The sequence below is a fragment of the Nycticebus coucang genome, chromosome 12 (assembly GCF_027406575.1).
Source record: "Nycticebus coucang isolate mNycCou1 chromosome 12, mNycCou1.pri, whole genome shotgun sequence".
Lineage (NCBI taxonomy): Eukaryota > Metazoa > Chordata > Mammalia > Primates > Lorisidae > Nycticebus > Nycticebus coucang.
Window position 1 is genome coordinate 53,035,732 of NC_069791.1, and position 10,070 is coordinate 53,045,801.

At 51.8% G+C, this 10,070-nt stretch overlaps 1 protein-coding gene across 1 annotated transcript; it reads right to left on the bottom strand.

The window, feature by feature from the left end:
* Positions 1–234: 234 nt before the first annotated feature.
* Positions 235–10,052, bottom strand: ENO2 (enolase 2). Its single transcript, XM_053555505.1, has 12 exons — positions 9,822–10,052; positions 8,565–8,661; positions 7,932–8,027; positions 7,719–7,777; positions 7,375–7,444; positions 6,545–6,678; positions 6,093–6,315; positions 4,126–4,323; positions 2,801–3,002; positions 2,094–2,202; positions 1,862–1,920; positions 235–1,178 (listed from the first exon to the last, which is right to left on the bottom strand). The coding sequence occupies exons 2-12, from the start codon at positions 8,647–8,649 to the stop codon at positions 1,109–1,111; spliced, it is 1,305 nt and encodes a 434-aa protein (XP_053411480.1). The 5' UTR covers positions 8,650–8,661; positions 9,822–10,052; the 3' UTR covers positions 235–1,108.
* Positions 10,053–10,070: the final 18 nt, after the last annotated feature.

Genomic DNA, 10,070 nt, shown 5'->3' on the forward strand with positions numbered 1-10,070 from the left:
ACCTAATTCACCTGGGTCCAAGGGGCCAGGCTCACTACTGAGAAGGCAGAGCCAACATGGACTCCCATCTAGCCAGGATGGAGTGGGCAGTACCAGCACTTGGCCATACTTGTCCAATTTGTCTTCCTCTTTGTGACCTCCCCAGCTCTGCTCTCCAGCTTCACCCAATTCCAGTGCTCCATGTTCTCTCCCCTTATATGGAATAAGACATATAAGACTCCTCAGACACAACAGTGCACTGTGATTCAGACTTTAATGGTGGTGCTCATTTCAGTGCCACAGAAGTGGTGGCAACTGTGGAACATGGCACGGGGCAGTGAGACGTTGCTCTGGTACAGATGGTGTAAGAAAGGGAACCTAGGGCTGGGGAGAGGTTTATAGGGGAAGAGTCCCCAGGCAAATGCCCCCACTCTGGACTGACCCAGGCTTCAGATAGTACACACAAAGGAACTGATGTCAAGGCCCTTTCTGTTACCCTTGCCATTCCAGCAAGACCTCCCACCCTTGGTTATCCTGGGATCTATAGCCATATGAAATACACACACACAGTCCCCTCATGTCAGGCCAGTATTAGGCCCTAGGGTTATGGAGAAATGATTAGTTAACAAGATGAATGAAAAATAAATAAATACAACAAAGCCTTAGCCAGGCATGACCCTACACCCAGCCCTCTTCTCTACCCCAGCATTGTGCACAGTTCATGGCTCATGGGCAACATGGAAACACACAACGAGAGCAAAGCACAATTGACAGATGGTCCCTCTCTAAACACCTCAACATACCAACCCTAATGCTCCATCACAAACACTGATCATTCTTCCAAGGGCCCCCTTATAATCCTCTTTCCCATTTCCAGTTTTTGAGAAGAGAAAGGAAGGAGAAGTGGAGAGTGTGGAATCCCAGTGAGTAGGGGCCAGAGAGGAGGGAGAGCGGAAACAGCAGGGGCTTGGGTAAGCCCAGGAGCAGCCGGAGCAGGTCAATCAGGGAAGTTCTGAGCACCCTTGGGCTCAGCGGACCTCAGGGGGTGAACTAGCACAGATCAGGGCAGCAAGAAAGAGGTTCCAGATGGATAGGACAGAAGTTCCACGTCTCCAGGCAAGCAAAGGGATCACAGCACACTGGGATTACGGAAGTTATGTCCAGCGAAGCGGGCTTCATCCCCAAGCTCTTCCTCAATTCTGAGAATGAGCCAGAAAGGAAATGGTCAGGAACACAGGAGGATCCTGCTGCTCTCTCTAGGAGTCTCCTCCACCCCCAGCCTCCTGTTGCTTTTATACCATCTGCTCAAGATGAGCAGTCCCTGGCTTTCCTATGTGAACTCAGGGTCTTGTCGGTGGAGCCATCAGTAAACTCATTAAGCAAAAAAACTATTTCTTGGTTGGGCCCAGTGACTCACACCTGTAATCCTAGCACTTTGGAAGGCTGAGGCAGGTGGATTGCTTGAGCTCAGGAATTCAAGGTCAGCCTGAGCAAGAGCGAGACCCTGTCTCTAAAAAATAGCCGGGTGTTGGTTCAGCACCTGTAGCTTGCCGGCTAGGGCGCTGGTCACATACACAGAGGCTGGCGGGTTTGAACCAGCCCAGGGCCTGCCAAACAACAATGACAACTATAACAAAAAAATAGCCAGGTCTTGTGGCACACGCCTGTAGTCCCAGCTACTTGGGAGGCTGAGGTAAGAGAATCGCTTAAGCCCAAAGTTTGAGGTTGCTGTGAGACTGAGACTCTGTCTCTAAAACAAAATAAACAAAAAAAATAAAAACAACTATTTCTGGACATGTACCATAATCTTCCCTGGGCACTGGAGATGGAACAGCATTTGAACCCTCAGGGCCATGGGCCCCCATTCTTCAGGCACACTTACCTCATGAGCTGATTGTACTTAGCCAGACGCTCAGAACGGCATGGGGCACCAGTTTTGATCTGAAACATTCCAAAAGATACATAGCTCAGTGGCTACCCTATCACCCCCTAAAAGGAAACTTCTCTCTTAAAACTCCCCTGACACCCTCAAATGCCTAGGAGACACCCACCTGAGCTAGAACGCACCGTTCCCACAAAGATTTCACTTCACTCACCAGGCTGCTCCCACTCACCTGGCCTGTGCACAGCCCCACCACCAGGTCAGCAATGAATGTGTCCTCAGTCTCTCCTGAGCGATGACTCACCATGACCCCCCAGCCATTCTCCTGGGCCAGCTTGCACCTGTATCCATACACCAGCACTGACTTCCCTGGGCATTCTCTTCCCAGCCCCAGCCTTGGTCTATGTCAAGAAATATCTAGGCTCGGCTCCCGTAGCACAGTGGTCACGGTGCTGGCCACATACACCAAGGCTGGAAGGTCCGAACCCAGCCCAGGCCAGCTAAAACAACAATGACAACTGCAACAACAACAAATAAGAAAAATAGCCAGGTGTGTGGTGGGCGCCAGTAGTCCCAGCTACTTGTGAGGCTGAGGCAAGAGAATCGCTTAAGCCCAAGATTTGGAGGTTGCTGTGAGCTGTGACGCCATAGCACTCTACCGAGAGTGACAAAGTAAAACTGTCTCAAAAAAAAAAAGAAAGAAAGAAGTATCTATATCTCTGAGAGTTATTTCATTAAAAAGGGAAAGAAAGAAACATCTGGAGGGAAGCTATCTGGGATAGCACAATCAGGGAGGGAGCAGAGTTAAGAGAACTGTGATGATTCTAGGTTTCCTTGCTCTCTTCAGCATCCCTGGGTAGGATGATTAGGCTGGGAGCACTTGCAAGAGGGGTCCCATAGAAATAGGGGCTGAGCAGGAGAGGACCAGGAGTCACTCACGCTTGGATGGCTTCAGTGACTGAGCCAATCTGGTTAACCTTGAGCAGCAGACAATTGCAAGCCTTTTCTTCCACTGCCCGTTCAATACGCTTTGGGTTGGTAACTGTCAGGTCATCACCCACAATCTGGATCCCTACGTTGGCTGTGAACTTGGACCAGGCAGCCCAATCATCTTGGTCAAATGGATCCTCAATGGAGACCACTGCAGAGGCAGAGGGAGGGGTGGGGGAACTATTAATTCTCCTTGGGTCTCTATATTAGGCTGGACCCCCCCCCCCTTTTATTTCCTGAAATGGACAGGTCCCTGACTAAGCCTGCTCATCCTTGCTACCCCAACCCCCCACCACACACACACACTATAAGCCTGCTCTAAGTAGTTCTTATCCCAATTCTTATTTCATAAAACCTTCCAATAAGGAGAGTTCGGAACCTTCACAACCTTGTATTTTCCTATTCTTACCACCAGGAAGCCCTTTCTCATTACTAATCTAAATTCTTTGCTCTAAAATTTATGTCTGTTTTCTTTTGCTCTGTCTTATGAAGATGAAGACCAACTGCCTCCATCCTGGGATAAAAGCCCTCAGCAGACTTGGGAGAGGGTAATTCTGTTCTTCCTCAGTCTTCTTTCCTACTTGTACATCAGTTCCAGATACATTTAACATCCACCACTTCAGCAATCAAAGATATTGAGATGTGTCTGGGCACAGTGGTTCACGCCTATAATCCCAACACTTTGGGAGGCCAAGGTGGGAGGATCACTTGAGGCCAGGAGTTCAAGACCAGCCTGAGCAACATAGTGAAACATCCACTTTAAAAAAATAAATAAATAAAATCAGCTGTGGTGGGACACCTATAGCCTCAGCTATGTGGGAGGATAAGATGGAAAAATCACTTGACCCTAGGGGTTCAAGGCTACAGTTTGCTATGATCATACCACTATACTCCAGCCTGGATGACAGAGCAAGGCCTTGTCTCTAAAAATAATAATATTGAAATATTGAGATGCACTAGTTTCCTTCTAGGTCCTGTTACTCTCTCACCATCCCAGAGCCCTCCTCACAACCCCAGTAGCTTTCAGAACCCATGACTTTAATCAGGATCCAAAGCAGATAGAACAGATTTATCACAGGTGCCTGTTCATTTATACTATATACAAAATCCAGTCTTTGCAGGCAGCTCTCTCCCATCTCCCTGTTTCTCAGGTTCTTAGGAAACCTCCACGTGGCACATGGGTCAGCATCCCATAAGGTCCAGAGTTGCCCAAACCTATCCCTGCCTGCTCCCAACCTTCCCCCTGCCCTCTTACCCACACCCCTTGCCCTCACCAGGATAGTCCCTGACAAAGTCCTGGTAGAGGGCCCCCAGCTGGTCCCCAGTTATGTATCGGGAAGGATCAGCAGGAGACTTGAAGTCCAAGTCATATTTGCCATCACGATAGAACTCTGAGGCAGCGACATCCATGCCAATTACAATCTTTTCTGTGTAGCCAGCCTTGTCGATGGCTTCCTTCACCAGCTCCAAGGCTTGGGACAGAATATAGAAAGATTACAGTATAAGCAGGAGAGCAAGGAGGAATGGAAAGAAAAGAAATTCAGAGCAGAAATGGAGGACTTCCTGGGGAAGGATGGCTAAGGTTTTTTTGAGTTTATCACAAAGTCTCGGGAGAGAAGCCTTGTTCTAGGAAGACAGAGGAATGGAATTCTGTTAACAATAGTTGTGCTAGGCATGGTGTCTCATGCAATCCTAGCACTCTGGGAGGTCAAGGTGGGTAAGATTGCTTGAGGTGAAGGAGTTCAAGACCAAGATTGCTTGAGGTGAAGGAGTTCAAGATCAACCTAAGGAAGAGTGAGATGCCCTCTCTGCTAAAAATAGAAAAAACTAGCTGAGCATGGTGGCACATGCTTGTAGTCCCAGCTACTCTGGAGGCTGAGGCAAGAGGATCTCTTGAGCCCAAGAGTTTGAGGTTGCTATGAACTCATGAATGAATGACATCATTGCACCTGCCTCTATCCAAGGTAACAGAGACTCTGTGTCAAACAAACAAAATAGTTGTTTTTTTCAGTGTTATCATGTCACCTGAACACTTTATACATATGATCTCATTCAATCCTTACAATGATATTCTGAGGTAGATAATATTATTATTCCCATTTTACACATAAGAAAAATGAAACACAGAGAAATTAAGTAAGAAAGATCACCAGCTGGCTCGGCACCAGTAGCTCAGCAGCTAGGGCCCCAGCCACATACACCCAGGCTAGAGGGTTCAAATCCAGCCTGGGCCTGCCAAATAACAACAACTACAACCAAAAAATAATCAGGCGTTGTGGTGGGTGCTTGTAGTCCCAGTTACTTGGGAGGCTGAGGCAAGAGAATCACTTAAGCCCAAGAGTTTGAGGTTACTATGAGCTATGATGCCATGGCACTCTACTGAGGGTGACATAGTGAAGACTCTGTCTCAAAAAAAAAAAAAAAGGAAAGATCACTAGCTAGTAACTCTCAAGTCAAGGTCCAAATAAATCCAAGTAATTTGGACATAGAGCCTTTTTATCACAGCTCATAGCAACCTCAAACTCTTGGGCTTAAGTAATTCTCTTGCCTCAGCCTCCCAAGTAGCTGGGACTACAGGCGCCCACCATAACGCCCAGCTATTTTTTGTTGTTGTTTAGCAGGCCCGGGCCAGGTTCGAACCCTCTAGCCTCATTGTATGTGGCTGGCACCCTAACTACTGTGCTATGGGCACCGAACCTACCTGTATTGTTTCTACTCCCTATATAGTTTCTCCCAGGGTACAGAAAAATTAGGCATCCTAGAGGCCTAAGAGTTTGAGGTATAGATAAGATAGATTTGGAATGGATTCCTTAGAATATGGAATATCTCGGGCAGTGCCTGTGGCTCAAGGAAGAGGGCGCCGGTCCCATATGCCGGAGGTGGCGGGTTCAAACCTAGCCGGGGCCAAAAAAAAAAAAAAAAGAATATGGAATATCTCATCAAACTGAGTTGAAGGATGGGATGGATCCCACAGGTCACATAAACCAACTCCCAGTATTCCCAGGGGCTCCATGACAACTTATAGATGCTAAGAAATGTGGCTAGGCAAGTAAAAGATGGTCCTATGTTTGAATGTGAATTTGGCAGGCCCTCTGGAACCTACTCCAAGGGCTGGTACCTTTTTGAGTCTGTAGTTCAAGGACCTTTTACCCACACTCAGGATTTGGTGAACTATGTGGCCCTTCTTAACACCCCAAGATAGAGTAAGCATTAGAACTGGGAGTGGGGCTCTTGGCCTCACCTTCACTATTTTCCAGGATATTGGGGGCAAAGCCACCTTCATCACCCACATTGGTGGCATCTTTGCCATACTTGTCCTTGATGACCCCCTTGAGAGTGTGGTAGACCTCTGCACCAAGTCGCATGGCATCCCGGAAACTCTCAGCACCCACCGGAAGGATCATGAACTCTTGCATGGCCAGCTTGTTCCCAGCATGGGAGCCACCATTGATCACATTGAAAGCCTGGGGAGCCACAGAATGACAGAAGGATCAAAGAGCCCTTTCCTCCCCACCCCTGGGAGTGTGAACCCAAGATGCCAAACTTCCCCCAGCTTCCAAGACTCAGAGTCCCATATTTCCATCCTTCCTCTTTACCTGCCCCAATTTACTGCCCCCCATCATTCCTCGCAAGGTTGCGCCCAACCCCACCCACCCCTGGGAGGGGCACAGGCATGGTATGGGCAGTGCTCACCGGCACAGGCAGGATGAGGTCTGAGTTCCCAGCCAGCTGAGCAATGTGGCGATAGAGGGGCAATTCCCGCTCAGCTGCTCCGGCCTTACACACGGCCAGAGACACACCCAGGATAGCATTGGCCCCAAACTTGGCTGAGAGATTACAGAGGAAGGCACTGAGCACAAAATGACCCCTTCTCTCTTCTAGCCCCTGCCTCCACCTATACTCCCCAAAAGGAGTTAGTAAAGGAGACCCCTCCCCCTTCCCTACCCCAGCAACCATTATTATCCATTCTCTCCTGAAAAGAGAATGAGGTGGGGAGAAAAGCCACACCTCTTCCTAAACATCCCCTGTGACACAGACTATCTCACACTAGCTCCCTCCTCTTTTTTTTTTTTCTTTTTGTAGAGACAGAGTCTCACTTAATTGCCCTCAGTGGAGTGCCGTGGGGTCACACAGCTCACAGCAACCTCCAACTCCTGGGCTTAGGCGATTCTCTTGCCTCAAACTCCCAAGTAGCTGGGACTACAGGCGCCAGCTACAACACCCAACACCCGGCTATTTCTTTGTTGCAGTTTGGCTGGGGTGGGGTTTGAACCTGCCACCCTCAGTGTATGGGGCCGGCACCCTATCCACTGAACCACAGGTGCTGCCGCCCGCTCCCTCCTCTTTATCCTGCTGAGTTCTTCCTCCGGTCTGATGTCCCTCCCACTGCAGTTGCCAGTCGTCATTTGCTCTGCTTTGGGAGGAGGATAGAAGTCCTCTGATAGTCATTCGCAAGGAAGCCCCCTGGCACTGCTCCACACCCCACACTCTCATGCTCCCCACTTTCTCCAGCCCCTGCTTACATTTGTTCTCAGTCCCATCCAGCTCCAGCATCAAGTTGTCCAATTTCTCTTGCTCCACCACAGAGAGACCCTATGGGCAGAGCCTCCATCATGCAGGGCCCTATGGCACAAGGGCCCCCCCATTCAAACACAGGCTTACATTCTGGCCAGGGTCCAACCAGGCCCTGTGACAGTGGCCTTCCTAAATTAAGGGACCTCAACCCCTGTGGGAGGAAGGGGCAATAAGGAGTCTTTTCCCTACCCCTCCCCTTATAACCATGATTCCTAAAAGGTGGGTTCTCCTTCCCCTCCTCCCCTGCTCCAGGATTCTGGCCCTGCCATCCCCAGCAAAGAGCAGGCCTCACTGAGCTGATGAGGGCTGGTGCGATGGTGGTGTTGATATGGTCCACTGCCTTCAGGACACCTGGAGAGAGGAAGAGGCTGGACTGAGTTAGGCCAGGAGGGGCCATAAGGGAAAAGGAGAGGGGAAGGCATGCTAGAAGAGGGCTGGGAACTGATATGAGGTAGGGGTATAAGGCTGAGGGGTAGGAGAGCCTAGAAAAGAGAAATGGCCTCACCTTTGCCTAAGTAACGCTGTTTATCCCCATCCCTCAGCTCCAGGGCCTCATAGATGCCTGTGGAGGCTCCACTGGGCACTGCAGCTCGAAAAAGACCTAGGGGAGGAATAAGGAATGAGAAGGGAAGAAGGACATCACAGGGGCCAGGGATTCCTTCAGCCTTCCAGCCCCAGACTCTTGCCTGCCAAATTTATCCCTCTCCCTACACTGTTCTCTCTCTCTTTCTCTCTCTCTCTCTCTCTCTCTCTCTCACACACACACACACACACACACACACACACACACTGAGCCGGACACACAAGCAGTGGCCTCCTCATCCACCCAACTGAGGCTCCATATACACAGTGGGAACCCACAGAAATGAAGTTATGTCCAGCAGCACACCTATGCACACAAGCAGTTGCGTAGGCAGACACACAGAGGTAGGGCATGGCTCACACACTAACCTCCAGCACAGACTCGCCTGGCCTGGCTTCCCTAGACAAGGAGGATCCAACCCCCGCAATCTAACCTGCGAGATGGGTCCCACAGGCACAGCACCCCATCCCCACTGGGTCTCAAGGAAGGCCTCCCACTCAGGCCAAGCCCGTGGAGAACAGGGGGCCGTGGGAAGGCTCATGCCCCACCCATTACCTTTGGCAGTATAGAGATCCACCTCCACTGTGGGATTCCCACGGGAGTCCAGGATCTCCCGGGCCCAGATCTTCTGTATGGACATGCTGGCTGGGATCTCCTCAGTGGGAAGGAAGGAAGGAGAAAGATAAGAGGCTTAGGGGGTGGAGCCAGGGATCACTGGGCGGGGCCAGAGGCTGGGCGGGATGGGAAAGAGGTTACTGCAGTGGGTGGGGGGTGGGGAGGAGCTGGCAGCAGTCTCTGGGCCGTAGAAGGGATTCCCCCTCCCCCCCTGGAGAGAGAAGGTCAATGCAGTGAGGAAGGGGAGGTCACTGCAGTGGGGAGCGGGGTACGATCAAAAGATGGGATGGGAGAACACTGCAGTGAGGAGAGGAGGGGTACTGACAGTGGCTCCCTGGCCCCTCAGCAGCCGGGCTGGCTGGTGGGATTCCCTCAGCTCTCCTCGGAGCAGAATGGGTACCTCACCGGCTTTTCTCCTTCAACCCGGGAAGAAGGGAATGGGTTGCCTGGGCAGCCCGGCCTCTCCTCCAGAGCTCCCATCCCTCCCCAATTTAACACCTCAACCTGCCAGGACTCTGCCCCTACTCCGAGGTCCCAATATCTTTCCCAAACGTGTGTCCCTCCTCTCTGAGAGATGTACAAGAAGGGTCTGGGGAGAGGGTCCTGGGGAAGGCCCTGCCGTCCCTAGAGGTTCCAGGGGGAGGGAGGAGGATGAGCGACTTGGTGGTAACAGATCAGGCTAAGCCCGTCCTCCCCCTGAGCCCAAATGCCCCCTCCTTCCCTTCATCCCCCATGCAGCCGAGAGGAGGAAAAGTGAACCGAGAGGGGCGATGTGGGGAAGCAGCGGGAGAGAAGGAAGGCTGGGGAAACTGAAGAAGGGGGAAAGAAGACATTTCCCCAATTGCAAAGCAGAAGCGACGTGACGGGATACAAAAGCACAGCCATTTGAACTTAAGAAACAAATTGACTGAACCGGAGGCCAAGATAAGCTTGGGGAGAGGCAGGCAGGGATGGAGAGAGGCGCAGTTAGGGAGACGCAGGTGCCTAGAGGGATGGCATCCGGATAAGGAGGTGCCATCCCTTTCTTTCTGGCTACCAGAAAGAGAGAGAAAAGGGAGAGAACAGCAGTCCGGGCGGGCGAGGAAGGCGGGTGCCGAGAGGCGGGTGACGGAGCAGGTGCGCCCAGCAAAACCCGATGCGCAAAGCCAGGCGATGGGCGGGGGATCGGAGGGGTGCCGGGCCTGGCCGGGGCTTCACCTGGGAGCTGCAGACTCAGGCGGTGGTTGTAGCTAGGGCAGCGGCGGCAGCGGCGGTGGTAGCGCAGAGAGCGGGAGTGGTGGCGACAGCAGCGGCGGCGGCAGCGTCTGCTGCGGCTCCCGAGCGGCGGGCGGGGGGAGGCGCCTATAGGGCCGCGCGGGCGCATGTGACCCGGGGGGCCCCGATGAGTCAGGAACTGCCGGTGGAGGCGCACGTACTGGCGCGGGTGGGACTGCTGGAGGGGAGGGT

Excerpts from the sequence above, each read along its gene's own strand:
- ENO2 (XM_053555505.1), bottom strand. The coding sequence starts at position 8,649 with ATGTCCATACAGAAGATCTGGGCCCGGGAGATCCTGGACTCCCGTGGG. Across the intron at positions 7,778-7,931 it reads ACAGCGTTACTTAGGCAAAG|GTGTCCTGAAGGCAGTGGAC; the intron begins GTGAGGCCATTT and ends TCCTCTCTCCAG. Across the intron at positions 6,679-7,374 it reads GGATGGGACTGAGAACAAAT|CCAAGTTTGGGGCCAATGCT; the intron begins GTAAGCAGGGGC and ends GTAATCTCTCAG.